General features: G+C 37.7%; 1 protein-coding gene across 5 annotated transcripts; it reads left to right on the forward strand.

Moving 5' to 3' along the window:
- Positions 1 to 401: 401 nt before the first annotated feature.
- LOC110101646 (cell division cycle 20.1, cofactor of APC complex) lies at positions 402 to 17,995 on the forward strand. 5 transcript variants are annotated; one of them, XM_028698868.1, is made up of 8 exons: positions 402 to 534; positions 615 to 2,028; positions 2,873 to 2,974; positions 3,371 to 3,445; positions 3,580 to 3,639; positions 3,743 to 3,777; positions 3,884 to 3,973; positions 17,749 to 17,994. In XM_028698868.1, the coding sequence occupies exon 2, from the start codon at positions 706 to 708 to the stop codon at positions 1,978 to 1,980; it is 1,275 nt and encodes a 424-aa protein (XP_028554701.1). In that variant the 5' UTR covers positions 402 to 534; positions 615 to 705; the 3' UTR covers positions 1,981 to 2,028; positions 2,873 to 2,974; positions 3,371 to 3,445; positions 3,580 to 3,639; positions 3,743 to 3,777; positions 3,884 to 3,973; positions 17,749 to 17,994. The 5 variants fall into 5 exon arrangements, with proteins under 5 accessions (XP_028554701.1, XP_028554698.1, XP_028554699.1 ...); XM_028698865.1 differs by lacking the exon at positions 402 to 534 and having other exon boundaries at positions 575 to 2,028; positions 3,737 to 3,777; positions 17,749 to 17,995; XM_028698866.1 differs by lacking the exon at positions 402 to 534 and having other exon boundaries at positions 575 to 2,028; positions 3,743 to 3,800; positions 17,749 to 17,995.
- The last annotated feature ends 2,668 nt before the right edge of the window (positions 17,996 to 20,663 follow it).

Consider the following 20,663-nt stretch of genomic DNA (forward strand, 5'->3'; position numbering starts at 1 on the left):
AAAAAAAAAAAAATATTTTATTTCAAAATTATCAAAAATATTTTATTTTAAATTTAAAAACTAAATAAAATAAAATAGAAAAAACCTAAAAAAAATAAAAATATGAAGGTGACCCACAAGGGCCACTTGATCCTTTAAATTTAAAGCATCTTAAAATTAACGCAATAAAATGAAACTAAAATTTAATTTTTTTTTAATATCTTCTGAATTTTGAATTTGCAACGTATTTGGCAATCTTTCCAAAAATATGTCACTGAATTTTTTTTTTTTCTAAAATTAAGAATAAAACCCTTATAAAAGGAGAAATTATTCTACTGTTGTAGAAACTCTTTCATCTTCTTCTTCTTCTTCACTGAAAGCACAACGCGTGCTTTCACTAGCCTCTGCGAATCCTTCCAAATCTTCCGGCAAGCTTACGGATTGTCTCTGAGAAATCTATTTTGGGTTCCGAATCTTCGGTTTTGTGAACGGCTAACGGAGTTCCCTAATACAAACCCTATTCAGCTGCCATCAACCTGCTTCTCGATCTTAAACGTTCAAAATTCTTATTTCTTTTTGTATACAGAATTAATTTTATTATTTCTTTTGCTTAATCTTTTTATGATGGATGCCAGAGCGCAATATCGCCATTTAGGCCGTTTCTCTTCCAAGTTTTCCTCTTCGCGGCAAGGTGGTGGCGATAGATTTATTCCGAATAGATCCGCAATGAACCTGGACATCGCCCATTATCTGTTAATGGCGGCTCCAAGAAAGGAGAAGGAGAACAATTCAGGAATATCATCGTCAGGAAAAGGAAAAGGGGCTTACAGGGAGATTCTTGACCGCGTTCTTTTGCAAAATCGAACTCGGATACTCGAATTCAATAGCAAGCCTTCGGCACCGTCTGAAGAGATATTCCCAGAAATTTTCTTTGATTCTTCTTCCAATCATAAAAGGCCTTTAAAGAACAAGAGGTATATTCCTCAATCTGCTGAGAAGGTACTTGGTGCGCCTAATATTGAGAGTGATTTTTATCTAAATCTGCTTGATTGGGGAAAAAGAAATATCATTGCTGTTGCCCTCCGGAACTCAGTTTACTTGTGGGATGCTTCTAACGGATCAACGTCTAAATTGGTGACATTTAGTGATCATGTTAGTCCTGTAAGCAGCGTCTCTTGGGCTCCGGATGGGAAGCACATTGCCCTTGGGTTGTCCAATTCTTACGTTCAGTTGTGGGACGTTACCTTGAATCGTCCATTGAGAACTCTAGAAGGTATTCATCAGTCCAGAGTAGGATCTCTTGCTTGGAATGGAGGTATCCTCACAACAGGTGGAATGGATGGCAATATTGTAAACAATGACGTGAGAATTAGATCCCACATTGTCCAGAAATATACAGGGCATCATATGGAGGTCTGTGGGCTAAAATGGTCGGGCTCTGCAAACAAGTTAGCCAGCGGAGGCAATGACAATCTTGTTCATGTGTGGGACTGCTCCATGGCTGCCTCCACCACAACTTCAAATCGAAGTCCATGGCTCCATCGGTTTGAGGAGCATACGGGTGCAGTTAAAGCTCTTGCGTGGTGTCCTTTCCAGAGAAATTTACTTGCCTCTGGAGGTGGTGAGAGTGACGGATGCATCAGATTTTGGAACACAGACACAGGGAATCGTCTCAGTTCAGTTGATACTAACTCACAGGTTTCTGGACTTATATGGAGTAAAAATGAGCGTGAGCTGTTGAGCTCTCATGGTCTACCTGACAACAATTTGGTATTGTGGAGGTATCCATCTATGGAGAAGATAGTTGAACTCAATGGTCATTTTTCTCGAGTGCTGTTCACGACTCAAAGCCCTGATGGATGTAGAGTGGCATCAGCAGCTGGGGATGAAACATTGAGGCTATGGAAACTTTATGAAACTTCAACTGTGGGAAAAGCTGCAAGTAAGGGAGCAAGCACAATCCCTTTTGCTAGTTTCAGCGCATTTACCACCATTAGGTAAGGTTGCAATTGTGGTATCTTCTGTGATGGGCCTGGTAAGAACACACAAGTAAGTCCCTGTTTTCTCATCAGCATATTCTGCATGTTTGTGGGCTACCATTTTATTTTTATAATTTTCTTTCAGTCTACTAATTTGATCTTTGTTCGTCGTTGTATTGTAAGTAGCTTATACACCACTTGGTGGCATTGCTCCGTTCCTTACTGTAACCAAAAATACCTTGCATGCTTCATCTGATTATTTAACTTCTTTATGACATTTTCTTTTTTTATATTTACTTGCATCAACGGTTGCTCATCCAGTGTGAATTTGAGCAAAATTTGATGAGTCTATGAAGTCAATGCAATTTTTTTCTGAAGTCAATGCAAAGGTAGGTTTAATGTAATTAAGTTACAATGAAAAAATTATTATGCTGATGTTCAATAATACTAACTTTCTGTAGCTATTCTATTTGAAATTTAATTTGTCTAGACTCTTATAAAAAAAATTACATGGTTTTTCATGTTTTTAAATATGAAAATGACTTTTAAAGTTTTAATCTATATGTTCTTGCTTAATGGGCCATACCTGGTTCTTTAAGACCAAGGCTTTATTTGTTTGTTGGCGGCCTTCTTTCTTGCATTTGTCATTCATTAGTTGGCAAATCCACATGTGGGTGAGTTTAATGATTCGAATGGATCACCTCAAAAAGTATATTAGCTGCTGGTAAATTCGTCTTCAGTATATTCATTTTAGATGGCTCAGTTATCGACCCTTTACCATGCCTACATTCCCTTTCTCTTCCGCTTAAAAAAATTATTTGGTCCATCAATAGGTGAACTTTATTGATTTTCTTTGAAAATGTTATCCTGTCTTATACTGCGCTAAACAAGTTCCAACTGCTATTTTTTTTTAGACTTTGGAGTCAAGTAAGGTAAACTCACATGCACATCACATTCACAACCTTTCAGCCCAAACCTCTTGGTTGATAGTCAAAGCTCCCAACCAACATATCAAGGTGAGTTGCATTTTCTTGCTGCTATTCAGTACTGATATAACTCCATGAGGACATAGGATATAATAATTTTATTTTATTTTTAATTGTATGATGATCTAGTCATAATTACTTGCATATGCTGGAATGAATCAAAACATGTTTATGCTTAAATCTACTTCAAATAAAAAAATCTAAGCCTCTTTTTAAAATCAAATTTCTTCCCTGTGGTTTATAATATGCTAAATCGAAATATTCTTCATTAACAGATATAATTTAAGAGTACTAATTATTTTCTCATTCATTTTTGTAAATTGTCTGATCCTTTTAGGTGAATACATTTCTACCGTTGAGCATCATCATTCGAAATCTTCTTCTTCATACTTTAGCTGGTAATTTAATTTAGGTTGAATTCTGCAGCTATGTTACGGCGACTACCTGGAACAGCAATTTACAGAAGCATTTTACAATATCCTGAAGCATATGCATATGATGGTATGGTGGTTGTCTGAGTAGATGCACCCATCTATTTTCCAAACACAAGTTATATTAAGTTTTCATTACTCTTGGGCATTAAGTTTTTATTAAGCTTCCTTAATGTTCTAATGCATTTAACTTACTTGATTTAGGATACATTAATTAACAATCTTCTCTCAATTTATCAGCTTGTTATTGCCTGGACTAAAGAGGTAGAATTTCTATTCACATTCAAATTTGATATTTTTTTAATTCTTTATCTTTTACACTCGATAGATTTGAGCATAACTAACTTTTTTTTTTTTTAAGATATAGATACAACATGGGAAATTGTCAACTTTCTGAAATTGGTGAACTCCCAAAAATACCAAATGTTTGATTTTTTGGATAACTTTGTTTCTGTATTTGTTATTCATACTAGGAAAAAGTTAATGAGTTCTTTTTTTCTTTGAACAGTAAGTTGCATTAGAATGCCAAAACATTAATTGGGGGACTTTCAAAACAGTCCTTATAGATGCTTTGGTCAATCACCTCCACCAAATTCAGGTATTTTTGGCATATGCATATTTATTTTGTTTGAGAAGATATGCATGGTGTATTCATATGAGCACATACATGAGAAATATGATTCTAGTTAAGAATTTTCATAAAATATTATTATGGGATATATCAGTTCATTTGATTATGGAGCATTGAATCCTTCTTTTATGTTTGTGTGCTGGAGATGGGATTCTTAGGGGGCTTCCTATGCTATTTGTTTGTTATAACGCATTTAATGGAGTTGGGAGGGCATCACTTACAGTCCTTGCACCTTAGCAAAGCAAATAAAATTTCCCGAACATTTTTTCCTTGTTATCCATATCATTTATTTTGCAGTTCTTTTCCTTGAATGAGTAGGGTTATTGAGAAACCTTGTTATTGTCCTAACTTTTGACTTCTTCCATTTACTGAATTTGCTTCTTTTCACATTATAGCAAGGTGGATGATGATAAGTCTTTTGAGGAAGGTTCATCCCACGCTATCAAAAAGTTAATGTTTTTGCTACATTTTATAGCCGTGGTTTTCAAACAACCGCTATAGATAGATATAGATAACGGTTTTAACCACTAGTAAATTCACCATAAAAAAGTTGAAGTTACCCCAATATTTTGTAGCAACGGTTTGTAAACCGCCGGCTAAGCACGACCACTCATAAATCTGGCGATCTCATCCTTTCGTGCCCTAGCCAACTCATTCTCCCGAAACTTCGTCTTCGTATATCTTCATTCGACGATCATCCACGCCGAATTAGCCAGCCCTAAGGCTGCAAGTGAACCAAACGTTCGATGAGCTACTCGTTGTTCGGTTCGATTAAAGCTTGTTTGCGATCGTTTAATTGACTAAACAAACAAACTTGAACAATATTTTAAATACTCAATTCTTAAATAAACAAACTTGAACACTAATGCGTTTGGCTCATTTATGTTCGCGAATAACATCATTTGAAGTTCGTGAACAAGCTCGACATTAAGCTCGATAAGAAGTTCGATTTTGAACTCGTGAACATAGCTGTCAATGGCGCAAAATAGCGCGCGCCATGGCGCACGGTGCGGCGCGGCGCACCTACGGCGCCATGTTCATGGCGAGGCGCATGTGTTTAAAATAGCGCGCGCTATTTGCGCCACATGTGAGTCATGGCGCATTACGCACGACGCAAAATAGCGCGCCAAATTGTTTTTAAATTTTGGCATACTTATGAATATTTTTATACCGCTCGGTACCGCTAGATACATGCTCTGTACAGCTCGGTACAACTAGGTACACGCTCAGTACCGCTAGGTACACCCTCGGTATCGCTAAGTACATGCATGATACCGCTCAGTACCGCTCGATACATGTTTTGTATCACTCGGTACAGCTCGGTACAACTAGGTACACGCTCGGTATTGTTAAGTACATGCATGATACCGCTCGGTACCGCTATGTAAATGCTCGGTACCGCTAGTTACATGCTTTGTACCACTCGGTACAGCTCGGTACAACTAGGTACACGCTCAGTACCGCTCCCTAATTTTCATACAAACGAACTTCAAAATTTCTCTTACAAATAAATTTTGTTCCGGGGGCAAGCGGCAGCGATGCTAAATCCACCATCCCGATGCCGAATCCACCCATCCCGATGCCGAATCATGCCATCCCGATGCCGGCAGTGAGGGGGACAAAAGCGAGATGGAGAGGCCGATGCCGCCGGTGGAGTTAGTTTCGATTTCTGGTATGTAAATTTCAACTCACAAGAGAAGTAAGGACTTTCAACTTTCAGAAACCACCGCTCTTACTTATTTGGAAATGAAATCAGCTTACCACTCTCCTCAATGGTTCACTTATATTGAGATCGCTGAGTATGTGTTGACCTCTGAAACAAAGCAAAAGAAAATCAAATATAAAAATTGTGAAGCCGGCTTCCCATCTCGCAAATTTTGCTCGAATCTCGCCTTCTGCTACAGTAATTATGTCACAGTTATGCAAAACGGCGTCGAATTCATGTCCCATTTCTCACGTGCGCAGCTGCTCCTCCCATTCGCATTAATAAAAGGCAGGCGAGGCCTTCGTTCATTTCTCCTTTCAGTCTTGAGCCTTCGTAAGACCTCCGCCTCTCTACCCATCTGTCTCCCTCTGCCATTCGCAAATCACCCAACCCATCCGACTCCACCTCTTTAAGCCTCACGACTCCTCTACCCGACCTCCCTCCAGCAATCACATCCGATCTCCTTTTCAAACCAATAGCTCTTCAGACCTGTAGCTGCACTCCAACTGACGACCAAAGCCGACCTAGCATCTACCTTGTCCGATCTCCACCTTCTACCGAGCACTTCAACTACATGAATCCTCCAAGCTTCTCACCTGCCTCAAGCCACACCCGACCCCTCTCCACCCCTACCTTGTACGCAAGCCGTCAGTCTAGAATGAAGAGAGAGAGAGAGGGAGGGAGATTTCTCCTACCTAGCCGTCGATCCAGTCGGTCCATCCGGCCCTAAATCGATCCAAATATCATCTCTGCTCTCACGCCTCATCCCCACTTGAATAGACCGACTTCTCACCCAAGACCTCTTCTTGCTCGCCAATTCCCATCTTTGCCCTAGCCGAACTTATTCATCCCTCTACCCGAACCCAGTCATCTGACCCAACCTATTTAGTTAATTAAGCATATATTTTATCTTATCTTTAGTGGTTAATATATATATATATATATATATATATTATCTTATCTTTAAATTAAATATTTTAAAGGGGGGATTAAGAAATTGTAACATAATCCCTAATCAAATAAATATTGAAAATTTAAATTTATTTACGTAAAATTATTATTTGTAATTATTTTTACTTTTTATATCATGTATACTACATTTAAAAGATATTAGCAATAAATATTTAGAAAAATTAAAAAAAAAATCTATAACAATTATTAGGGATTCAAATGAGCTTGAGCATTTGACAAACTACTCGTGCTACGTTCGATTATAGCTCGTTCATGATCGTTTGATTAAATAATCAAATAAGTTTGATTAACTCTGTTTAACTCGTTTATGTTCACGAACAACATCGTTGAAGCTCACGAACATGCTTGATACGAAGCTCGATAAGAAGCTCATTAAGAAACTCTATTCTTGTTTGATACGGAGCTCATGAAAAAGCTAGATTATTGTTCGATATAAATATTGATTAAGTCTCATTATAGATTGAGTTTGTTCATGATCAAAATATACTTTTCATGTTTGATATATTGTTTCATTTTGTGTTCGTGAAGAAGATCATTCATTAAAAGTATCATTTATGAGCTTGACAAAGCTACTTGTTTATGAGCTGGAGAAAGCTCAATAAGCTAGCTAGTTTATAGGCTCAACAAAGCCTGACAGCTATGTTCTTTAAGATGCTCAATACAAGTGTTTGTTAGAAATCTAAACAAAGTTCAATTATTAAGCTAATGAAAATCTCAATAAGTGTCATTCGTTAATAGCTCGATAAGGCGTGTTCATCAATAGCTCAATAAGGCTCATTCGCTAATTTAAACGAGCCTCTTGTTTAAAGCTTAATATGATGTGAAACATACAAGAATTGCACAAGAAATATTTAAAGAAAAAAGATCTTGCTACTTTCAAGATTGATGTTTCGTCAGGCAAGATTAAAGGACCCTCAATCGTCAATTTTGTTATGATAAGCAATTACGAAGCTAGAAGTTAGGACAATTTAAGATAGATCAGAAATTATCACAGTGAAAACAAATATGTTGTAATAAGAATCCCACGGTTAATATTTAGAAAGTTCACAACGAGTTCCATGCTCACTCGTGCTAAAGATACGACTTAGCAGAGAAAGGTCTTCAGCACACCCAACGAAGCCACGAGGACGGTCGCAATGCCAATGGTCTTAATCCACGGAAAGGTCGACGGTGGTGGAGGTGGCACAGGTGGACGGCCGTTGATGGTCCACTCGTAGTCCGAGAATTGATCGTCGATGATGTCCATGAGGGCGGGGAGGATTCGGTTCAAGTAATATTCAACGGTGTTTTCAAAACCAAACCCGACGTCGAAGAATGGTGAGCGAACGATGTGGATGTCTCCGTAGGCGTCGAGTACGAATTCGCTATCAACTTCGGGATCGGCCATAAGTCATTGAAATGGAGATGAGAGGATGTCGTCTTCTTATTTTGGCTTCAAAACTTCCAAGGGAGGGAGCAAGGAGATCGGCCAAGGTAGAGAGAGAGGGGGGGTGACGGGTGGCTTGGGGTGAGGGAATTAGGTTAGATGGGGGGAGAAAGAGGCTTGTTGCAAATCTGAAATTAATTTCAGATTTTGAACACTTTGGAGGGAATCAAATTGAAATTTGAAAATCCCATTAATGAGTGCAGGAGTTTCATTTGGAAGCCAAGAGGGAGTTTCCCCTTTGTATGGCCGGCGGCATCAATGGAGAGGGAGGGGATTAGGGAGTGGTTAATTGCTTTCCAAATGAGTTGAGGCCAAGCAGGAGGGAAAATTAATAAATCCACTCTTCATGAAATTTGAATAAGATTCAATTTCAAAACTTTCCTTATTTGGACTTTTGCGAATATGGAAAGTTTTGAATGTCAAATTTTGAATTTCAAAATTTGAAAATCCAAATAACTAAATTCTCCCTTTATTGCAAGAACCCAAATTAGGGAGCCATTATGAGGTTTGGATTCATCATAATGACTTGGATCATGAAGGTGGCCGGCGGCCAAAGAAGGGGAAAGACTTCGCCGTCGGGTTGAGGTGAATCTTGATGATGGTAGGATTTGAATTGGGAAGCTAGGAGGTGGAATATTGTAAGGGATGAAAGGAGTGAAGTGTGTCCTGCGGCTCAGGGGAGAGCTAGGGCCGGCGGTTGGGGGAAACAAAGAAGAACGGAGATGACGGGGGAAGGCCACGAGTCACGGACTCTTCCGATGACAGATGGGTATTGCGCTCGCCCTTACCTCGAGCTCTCTCTCTCTCTCCTCTCTAGTGCACACACAAGATAAAGAAGAAGATAATAAAAAAATTTTACTCAAAATTCATCATCCTCATTACAATAGAAATGACCTATATATAGGTCTCAACATAAAAGAAGAAACAAAGACTAAATTGCCCTTAGGGCTACAACATGACTCGACTCATAATAGGGGTACAATAGGAAGACTCAAAGAAAATAGAATGCATAAATATTTAAAAATATAAACTCTGAATCGTGGCCGTCGATCTGCGATGCTTCCGGCGATACACATGTTTGAACCTCTGATCGATGTCCTCATCATTCTCCCCAGGTGGGAGAAAGCTCGACCCCGCCGAGTAAAAATCTCTGGAGCTCTCGTACATCTCTAGGAGATCTAGATCCAAACTCTGTAACTCCTCTCGATCAATCCATGTGTCCTCTGTCACTGACTTTCCTTTCCAGCGAACCAAGTACCTTTGGCGTCCACCTTCCTTCGTGGAAATGATTTCATCGTCAAGTATAACTTCGACCTTCTCCGCGATGGGTAAGTGGGGTAAGTCGGGGAGTGGAGGTAGGCTGGGGATCTCACTAGGTGGGTTCTCACAAGGCTTATTAATTGGGTGATCAGATGAAATCTGATAGCCTCAATTTTGATATGATTATAGTCGAATTGAACTGTTCGATGAGACAAATCCAATGAGCGTAAGAAAAATATTGAACTAACGCTTTATGATCAAGGGAATTAATATGGGTCATATGATAGTGTTATGCCACTCTAAAAAATCAATAAATAGGTCCATACTCTCTACATGAGAGGGGAACTTAAGAAGCTAAAGCCTAAACACTCTATCTTGAGATTCAAGAGAGCTGTGAGGCCCTAAGAATCTCGGTGCACCAGGTGCACCACTCGAGCATAAAAAATTTGTAAAAATCTTGAAAAATAGTAGTCAAATGAAATTATGGTTATTTTGTGAAAAGTAAAGCAGGGAGAAAGCTGTCCCAAATGGCCTCTTAATTGTGATGGTAAATAATTTTCTTATAGCATTAGCCGATATTTTAATTATTTATATCTTTTAATTCTCATTTATCTTGAGTGACTAAAAGTATAAGAAATTTTTTATTATAATATAAATTATGTTAAAAGACATTCAAGAAATTTAGTTAGTATTGCATGTGAGAAGACTTACAGAAAGGAGAATTTATCATTTTGGCATTATGTAAATGTTCACGCGCACACATATAAGATAAATTGACTTCAGTCTAGATTTTTATATGGAAAATATAGAAATGAGAAAAAACTATGGGTCATAATCTAGCTAATATAATTTTAAATTACAAGTCATAGGTTACTAATTATTTTCTTTCTCTTAATTAGAGAAGACAGATATAATATAACACAAAAAAATATTGAAGATGACTTTTAAAGCCTAAGTAGAAGTATTGGGGGTATTGGAGTTTTCATGGAGAGATTATTATTGATCTTCTTAGTTGTTTTCAATACAAGAAGGTAGACCAACAACTAAGAAAATAAGCATTAGCCTTGATAGCGATGCTAGGTTTTGAAAATGGGTTAATAAAGAGCATCAATGTTGTTACACGACAACATACATCGATCTTAATGTCTATGATGAGAGTTGGCCTTCTTGGCGACGGAGGGTGATACCAATGGTGTCAATGTTGGTATTGACATTTGTTTCGATAATGAGTGTTAATCCTATTATTACGATGACGATGAGGTTCATCCTCATTAAAAATAACAACCATTATATTGATGTAGGATGCATTCATTGGCCTTATTTGTGATCACATAAATCAATGTTATTTGGTGAGGATATATGTCAATCTTAGTGGTGTCAAAAACACTAACATTGTTGATGATACAGGTCACAATGTTAATGTGGATTGTGTATGTTGGCCTTATTAACTTTGGCGGGCAATTATCTTGTTGGCATTGGTCTCCACAATAGGTGATAACCTTATAGGCGTCGATAAGAATCATTATTGTTATCAATGGGATATATTAACTTAATTAGTGTTGGCGGGCATTGATATTACTGGTGTTATTTATTAACATTGACAAGTGTTGACATCGTTGGTGACGATGAAGGTCGATCTTACTGGCCACAATAGATGTCAATTTTATTGGTGATGTCGAGCACTAACTTTAGCATCAACCGTGTGTGTCTCAGTCTTATTGGTGACTGCAAACATCAATATTATTAGCAACAACATGTAGCGACCTTATTTGTCTTAATGAACATTGACAACATGTAGCGACCTTATTTGTCTTAACGACTTTATTTTATCTGAAAGTCCAAAACTAATAATCGATATTTGGTACATAAATTTTCACTCGAAATAACTTTTTAATCTTTGTAATCTAAACGTTCTAATTTTTTTATAAGAAAATAATCAATATGCATTTTACTATATCTATTTTTATAAGTGATAAGATGCTCATCTCTTTTCTTAAATAATGTATTAGTTATTAAGAAATTATAAGCTAATGAAAAATCTAATATAGTCTTACCACATTCAATTATCGTTCTAAACCCATGGCAGCCATAGATGCTTTTAAAATCATCTACCTCTCTACCAACATATTCATTTAATTCTCCTCTAATAAAAACTCTTTCTTCAAGAGGTATCTTTTATATAAATTCTGTAAGTCATTCCAAACCTAGTTGAGGAGCATAAGTACTTATAATATTAACAATTTTAGCATCAACAACAATCTTTAAAGCTATAATTCTATCTCAAATTATGGTAATTTTTATAATATTATCCTTTAAAGTCTCATCTATAATCACACATATACCATTTCTAGTACGACTCCTACCCGAATATCAAAGTTTATATATTAAATTATTAATATCCTTAGCTTTCTCTCCAACCTATTTAGTTTCCTGAATGCACAGAATATTTATCTTCCTATGAATCATAATATATATTAATTCCATTAATTTTTCTGTAAGAGAGCCTATATTCTAATTTCCTATTCTAATTTTAGTTTCATTGACTAGCTTCTTTGCCCACATCCATCCTTGATGTGGGAATCCTTGCCTATTTAAAACTGCACCAGGGGGCCGGTGCAGTGGTCCTTGCACACTTGTCACTGTATTTAGGCCATACAACGCGTCACTTCCAGGGGACGCCTTAGCATTAAAACAATTGATTTGAATATAATTATATCATTTCGAATTGATAGTTTAATATTAATATTAATTAACTAGTTAGTTAAATTAGTAATCATATATGTATATATTTGTATGTATACACATACGTAATTTTACCCCGTAAAAGTGATTTTGACATTTAAAATATTGAAATTACACAAGTATTTTTGAACATTGTAATATTCGACGTCCAAAAATTGGGGGACAATTGATATGTCACCAAAAAATAATCTTGATCTAGCACGAATCTCGAGGCAAAATCTAGTTGGAAACCTTCAAAATTAAAATTGGGATCATTCGAACTTCGATTTCAGCAAACTTATAGTCGAATTGATAATCTAAAAAATACGAGCCCAACGACACCAAATTGGACTCAATCCTAGCTCAAATGGGTCCAAATCAAAGGCTCAAAGCATTTTTGGAAGGTTCATACTACAATTTGGATTATCAAAAGATTTCCAAATGTTACACGCTTATAGTCAAATCGAGCGGCTCGACGAGATGAATCCAACGAGCCCAAGATCATCAAATTCTGGTATCATTAAGACATTCAAATGTTCAATAAATGCTTTATGATCGGGGGAATCAATACGGGTCATCTGATGGAGCACTCCAAATCTACCTCGGATCTTTTCTATATTTACGAGGTGTGCCACTCATGAAAATATATAAATTGACCCACACTCTCTACATGAATGAGACCTTTGGCTAGAGATTAGAGAGCTCTGAAGCTTCAAGATCTCGAGCACCACTGCTCGGTCGTTGACCGCCAACGGACTTCGGCTCTGCCACCGTCGGATCACCGCCCAGCCGCCGACCATCATCGAACTTTAACCTGGCCACCGTCGGATCTCCACCCGGCCGCCGATCGTCGTCGGACTTCAGCTCGGTCGTCGACCACCGTCGAACTTCAGCCTGGCCACTAACCGCCGCTAGACTTAAGACGACCATCGTCGGGCCACCGCCTGGCCGCTGATCACCTCCGGACATGAGTCTGACCTTCGTCGGATCTCCGTCGACTGCCTTTGGACTTTGTCAGATCATTCCTCGTTAGTTGAACTTCTACCCGAACGTTGTCGGACTTCCACCCGACAGTCGCCAGACCTTGGCCTAATTCTCTAAACTATTGTAATTTGACTGCTCCTAAATCAAAGGACGGGTCAATATTTGTAATTCACTCAAAATTTAGTGAAATCTTTTCACCTGGGCAAGTTCCACTAATTGATAAATACAACATTGCTTTCCAACTCTCGAAAACTCTCAAGCTCTCTAAATCTGAATAAACCCTCATAAACTGTACAACCTCTCCAAAACAAAAGCTCTCAAACTCTCTAATAACAATTTAAACTCAAATTATTACTCTTGACAACAAATTCAACTCTCCCAAAAATATGTGCAAACAACTCAGAAATCATCAAACCCCCTGCAAGCTCTCCAAAGTCCTTGTATGAGTTCTTGCAACTATCTTTGGACTCTATCCTTTGTAATTGCATGCCATGGCTATTGTAATTACTTACTACGAACACCTGCAAATAAACAGATAAAAGTCAGCACAATTATAAATGAAGTTAAATGTTGAGAAAATAAATCTAGTTACTACTAGTAAGACAAAATTATTGAAAAGCAAGAAAAACTAAGTATGAAAAAAATAGTAGAGCAACAATGCTAAAAAAAATAGGTATATTAGTGGACTACTGTAGTAGGAAAAAGACTACGAGCATAGAATAATTAAAACACTAAAGCCAGTTTCAAAACTCTGAAGTATCAAAATCACAAACTTAAACCAACTCAAACAAGTACAGAATAAATCTCCAAATATTGCACATGCAAATACTATCTATACAAATGCATGATCGAACTCAAAACATATGAGCAGCCTTGTTTATAAGAACTTGGTTGTAAGAACCACTACCCGGCAACTTTCAAAGGAAAATTGTATGCCCGACCTTAGGGAAAAGTTTTAGGTAAAAAATTGTCCTAACCCCCAATTAAAACACCAGTCATTTCTAATAGAAATCGTAAGTCCAACCTCTGAGAGAAATATTTAGGTGATAATACAACTCTAGACCCCTCATTCGGCCATCTTAGTCTATAGGGGTTAGGTTGTAAGACTCACCAATGGGCTACTTCCAAGTCAAGTCGTAAGTCTCATGCGTTAGGGAAACTTTTTAAAATGGAATACATCAACCCTAGCAATCCTATACATAATCAGACAACTTTATAAGGAAAGTCATAAGTCCTACCCAAATAATTAAATTTGAGGCTTCTTCCCCGGCGACAAGTCCTCTCGGTATCACCTGTCTACTAGTGATATCGCTGAGTCTACTTATGATCCTCTCCCGCTAACCACCACTTCCAAGAGCGAGTGAAGGACTTCAAGGTGAAGGATCTAGATTTTAAATTTGAGGCTTCGTTATAATTGGCTATTTGCATTACCTAAAACTTTGGTTATTATTTTGCAAGTTCTTGTAATCTCAACATGTAATCTATTGCTATTGCCTAATCTTTTAATGCCATATTCTTAAACTCTAACTTGAGCAAACAAAGAGTTATTTGGTAGCAAAGTAAAATTCATCACTTCTATTAATATCTTAATTGCAATTCTTGTTTATCGCATGTTGTTTCACATCATTTTGGTATCAGAGCATGGCTAGCATGCTTTGCTTGTGCTAGATGCATCCTAAGAGTCTAGTTTATCTTGTCCTTAGTCATTTGCATGCATAGCACCATTTAGATAGTTTATTTGTTGTTTTAATTTGCTGTCCAGTAATTTCCTGCATGTTCTTTTCATTGCAAACAAGCATATTTACTTCATCTAAGTGTTGTCCTTGTCACTTGCCACCCACCCAATCACCTAGGTCACTTGCCACCCTAGAAAACCTTGCTGTCCAGAATTCCTGCACCGTTTAGTGACATTTAGGTGACCTAAGACCATTGTTAAGTTGCTGTCCACACTCTACAATCCATTCAAAACACTTAGGTTACTTAACCCTTTGCTGAAGTTGCTGTCCACTTTATTTCCTGCACCTATTAGCATCCGTTTGGGAGAGTTTTAGGTAGTGTTCACTTGCTGCCCGCCTATCCTTAACCTTCCCTTGTGTCCTCTAACACCCAATCATGGATCCGGAACACATCCAAGCCACTCTAGACCTCATAGTGGGCCAATTGGGAACAGTTACGCAGCAAATCCGCAACACTCAGACGGACTTAGCAGACTTTAGGCGACAAACGAGTGATCGATTAGATAACATAGAGCGCATAGGAAACCTCACTATTTACACTCCGTCTAGGCCGCATTCACCTTATGGTGATGTCACACAGAACGATCACGGACTGTAGTGAGAGCAATACCGTCACAACCCTAGGCCAAATCAAGACCCCTTGGCAAATGAGAACCCTTGGAGAGACAACGACGCTCAATTGTTGAAAAACATTAGAATTGATGCCCCGACGTACGATGGAACCCTTGACCCTCAAGTTTTCTTGGATTGACTTAAATCCATGGATAGTTATTTCAAGTGGTACAACATCTCGGAAGCTAAGAAGGTTAGGTTTGCTGAGATGAAACTCACTGGTCGAGCCAACTTATACTGGACCAATTTGAAGAATATGCGCGAGGCTCAAGGCGAACATCCTATTACAGATTGGAGAACTATGAAACAAGAACTTAGGAGAAAATACCTTCCACCTTCCTACTACCTTAAGCTCCTAGATAAGTGGAATAGACTAACCCAGGGGAGCAAGACCGTTAAAGATTACATCTCCGCTTTAGGTCGTTGCTCGGCTTTGTTTCTTCGCAGGAAGTGAAGAGATTGCACGCGCCCTCCTTCGGCTCCATTGTCGCTGTTTGGCTTTAGTTCGCAAAGGCCGCCCACACCGACCCACCTCCAACCTCCTGTGCTCGCCTGTCCGACCCCAGGCTGCGAACCCGCTGCCGACCTCACCTGCTCCAACGCCGACCCCGCCGACCACCGTCCGAGTCCCGCCGAGCCCGTGCGTGCCTCCGGCCCCTAGCCCGATCGGGCTTCTCCCGAACTCCCTCTCCCTCTCTGTATATATATATATATATATATATATAACAAAATAATAAAATAAAAATAAAATGAAAATGAAAGATGGAGAGAAATAAAAATTTGGTAAATAAATGTCGAAGACCCCGGCCGTCGTACCTTAGGTCCGACTGGGATGGTTTGAAATTGAAGACCTGCGCCGTTGATTTTTAATCCAGGCAGATGGTTTTAAAATTTTGAAGACCTGCGCCATCGATCTTAGATCTGGGCGGATGATTCCAAATTGAAGACCTCACGCAGTTGATCTTAGATCCTGGTGAGATGGCTTGAAATCGAAGACCTTACGTCGTCGACCTTAGGTCCGGGTAGGAAGAATTATGGCAGTGCCGTCCCAATTTCTCCCTCGGTGGGGAGGAGACGCCGGGAGGCTACCGAAATTTTCTTGAAAAATTCTGAACTTAGTGAATTTTTGGAAAACGCAGATCTCTAAATTTTTTTTAAATTAGAGAGCATTTAATCTACCGATTTAATCAATTAAATTGCGTATGTTCAGATTTTTTAAATAAATCAGATTTTTTTTTATAAATTATATTTTTAAATCATTTTTTTTTATGAATGAGCAATGTCAATCTGATTTCAAATCTAGGAAAAAATTGAGTTGGAAGGGGAAAACTCTTCTACATTTTGGATAACTTCCTTTCCACTAGTCTCTAAATTTTCTTGCATGTCGAAAGTAAAATGACTTGAAAATAGAGCTAAATTTAATACCTCAAGTTGAAAGAGTTGCTCTCTTTGCCTTCTAAGCTAAAGAGTTTAAAATTATCAACAATGATTTCATACATATATTAAGGTTGTTGGAAAAATAACTCACATTTTTATGAAAATTTTTCTTTGCAAATTCATCTTTGTAGACATGTTGCAAGAAAAATAATATTTTCATTAATCTAATATATGCACAAGCTCTCTAACAACAAATTCAAGCAAACTTTACAAACAACAAACTCTCCAATAATAACTCTACTAAAACAACATAGCTTTCAAACTCAACATACTAAGACTCTCCAACGTAACCAAAAGTTTTCAAACTCTCCAAACATAATAACTTTCAAACTTTCCAATTCAAAAGTACTTTGTTCTCCAAATTTTATATAAAGCTCCCTACAACAATAACTGAAGCTCTCCAACAGAATACAGAATAGCAGAATCTCCGAGCTCTCCAAAGTCTCTTCTGTACGAGCTCCTGCAACAAATAAATTAAATTCATTTAGCATTACAATTAAAATAATATTAAATTTAATGCTAAAGCAAAAAATATTGCAGTAAATTACTAGTACACTGATGTAAAAAAAAAGTAAAGTAATTTACGAAAAACAAAAAGGAAAACTACTATAGCAAAAGAACACTAGTGTTACAACAACAACTAGTCAAACTAGTAGGTACAACTACTAGCAAACAAAACAAACTAAAACATTAACCCAGTGTCAAAACTCCTAAATGTCAAAACCACGAACTAAAATCAACTTACGACCCTCTCAAATTCTCTAAATAACAAAACTCCAAATAATCAAATTTAAACCTTGATGGGCAGCCTTGTTTATAAAGACTTTGTTTCTGTATTTGTCATTCATACTAAGAAAAAGTTAATGAGTTCTTTTTTTTCTTTGAACAGGAAGTAGCATTAGAATGCCACAACATGAATTGGGGGACTTTCAAAACAGTCCTTATATAGATGCTTTGGTCAGTCACCTCCACCCAATTCAGGTATTTTTTGGTATATGCATATTGCTTTTGTTTGAGAAGATATGCATGATGTATTCAAATGAGCACATACGTGAGAAATATGATTCTAGTTAAGAATTTTCATAAAATATTATTATGGGATATATCAGTTCATTTGATTATGAAGCATTGAATCCTTCTTTTATATAACTTGATTATGTAGCATTGAATCCTTCTTTTATGTTTGTGTGTTGAAGGTCGGATTCTTAGGGGGCTTCCTATTCTATTTGTTTGTTATAATGCACTTAATGAAGTTGCGAGGGCATCACTTTACAATCCTGTTGACTATTAAAAAAAAAGACGAAATACAAAAAAAAAATTTAAAACAACCGACATACTAGCTTCCTCCGGTCCCACCTTGCGCGGTTTGCCCCCAAACGCAGCGACTCTTCGTTCGAAAAGGAGATAACCACAAATTCATTTTTAAATGGAGGGAGAGAACGATCAAGAATGGACTTACGCTTGTTCGTTTCGCTCTTTCGACTCCATCGTTATTGTCCGACTTCGTTGCTTTTAGAGGAGTCTAGGGTCGGCCTTTCATCTTCTCCCTTCGTCATTGCAGTTCGATCCCGTCGCATTACAGGAAGCAAGGAGGTTGCACGCATCGCTTCTCCGGCTCCCCATCGCCATTCGACTTTGCTCTTCGGCTCCTTTGGTGTCGTCCGACTTCGTTCCTTCGCAAGAGGTACAAAAATTGAACATGTCGATCCTTCGGCTCCTCCCTTGCTACCCGACTTCCCTCTTCGCAGGAGGTGTAGGGATTGCACGATTGCTTCTTTGGCTCCTTCTCACGACTCCAGTCGGCCGAACCCGACACCCGTGCGTGTCTTCCGCCTCCGACCATGCTCGATTGAGCTCTACCCGATCCCCTCCTTCCTCTCTTCCTCTCTTATATTATATATAATAATATATTTATTATATATTATATTATAATATATTTGTTATATACAAATATAATTAAAATGATATAATATTTTTTAAAAAAGATTGAATTTTAAGCAAGAGTCGAAGAGCTCGGCTGTCGTACCTTAGGTCTGACCGGGACGGTTTGAAATTGAAGACCTGCGCCATTGATTTTTAATCCGGGCAGATGGTTTTAAAATTTGAAGACCCGCGCTATCGATCTTAGATCTGGGCGGATGGTTTTACAATTCGAAGACCTCACGCAGTCAATCTTAGATCCTGGTGAGATGGTTTGAAATCAAAGACCCTGCGCCGTCGACCTAGGTCCGGGTAGGAAGAATTACAGCAGTGCCGTCCCGATTTCTCCCTCGGTGGGAAGGAGACGCTGGCATGCTGCCGAAATTTCGAGAAAATTATTGAACCTTTGGAACAATTATAGAACAATTAAATTTAAATCTTTGATCAATTAAATAATCGAAGTTAATTTAATTAATTGATTGATAAAAAAAATCAAATCAAATCAAGTTTTAAAATTTGAGAGCCTTTTTTTTGTAAAAATTTTAAATACAATTATCTCAATTTTTGAAAGTTCTTAAATTTGAGAGCATACAAAAAAAATTTAAATATGAGATTTTTAAATTTTGAAAATCTTAAAGCATGTGGGTTTTAGAAATTGAGATTAATATAATTAACTAAAAATAAATTTTTTTTAGTTAATTGATTAATTAAGTTAAACATAAAGAAAATGCATGAAGAAAAATAATATTTTCACTAATCAAATATATACAAGCTCTCAAATTTTCCAAAATCCTTTCCAAATAATAACTCTCAAACAAATTGTACAACTTCTCCAAACAACTCAAAAATCTTCAAACTCCCTTTGCATGTTCTCCAAGGTCCCTCTTATATGAGCTCCCGCAACTATCTGCAACCCCCCTGAACTACAGCAAGTATCATGTATCTGCAAACAAGCAGATAAAAGTTAGCACAATTATAAATAAAACTAAATTATGAAAAATATTAAATCTAGCCACTACTAGTAGAGGGAAGTGCTGAAAAGCAAGAAAGTCAAGTACGAAAAGCTAGTGGAGCAACAGTACTAGACAGGTAGGGTAGTGGACTACTGTCGTGAAAACATGCTACGAGCAAAAAAAGAACAACTCAAACATTAATGCTAGTGTTAAAACTTCGAAATATCAAAATCACAAACAACCAGCTGAAAATCCCGGTGGTCTAGTTTCAAAAAAAAAAAAACTACTGCCCGCTCAAACAAACTAAAATTTGAACCTATAGGCAGCCTCGTTCATAGGAACTTGGTTGCAAGACTCACTATCCGGTAACTTTCGTAGGAAAACAGTAAGCCCGATCTTAGGGAATGTTTTAGGTAGAATTTGCCTAACTCCTAACCTCCAATTAAAACCCCCGACCACTTCTAATAGAAGTTGTAAGTCTGATATCTAAGGGAAGTGTTTAGGTGATAATACACCTAGACCCCTCATTTGGGCATCCTAGTCTATAGGATTAGGTTGTAAGACCCGTTTTCGGGCAACTTCTTATTGAAGTCGTAATCCCCCACATTTTAGGAAAATTGTAAAAGTAAATAGCAATGATCCTAAACCTCAAACAATCAAATTTAAACCTAAGGGCATCTTAGTCTAAATGATTAAGTTGTAAGACCCGCTTTTTAGGCTACTTCCTAAGGGAAGCCATAAGTCCTATCCAAACAATTAAAATTCTCGGGCATCCTAGCCTATAGGGTTAGGTAGTAAGGCCCACCTTCGGGCTAATTTCTACGAAAGCCATAAGTCCCAATTTAAATCAAATACTTGGGTTATTTTCTATCAAAGTCATAAATCTCAATCGAGATTTAAATCTCCGGGCAACTCCTAATTGGAGCCGTAA

The sequence above is a fragment of the Dendrobium catenatum genome, unplaced genomic scaffold (assembly GCF_001605985.2).
Source record: "Dendrobium catenatum unplaced genomic scaffold, ASM160598v2 fragScaff_scaffold_1163, whole genome shotgun sequence".
Lineage (NCBI taxonomy): Eukaryota > Viridiplantae > Streptophyta > Magnoliopsida > Asparagales > Orchidaceae > Dendrobium > Dendrobium catenatum.

Excerpts from the sequence above, each read along its gene's own strand:
- LOC110101646 (XM_028698865.1), top strand. The coding sequence starts at position 601 with ATGATGGATGCCAGAGCGCAATATCGCCATTTAGGCCGTTTCTCTTCC.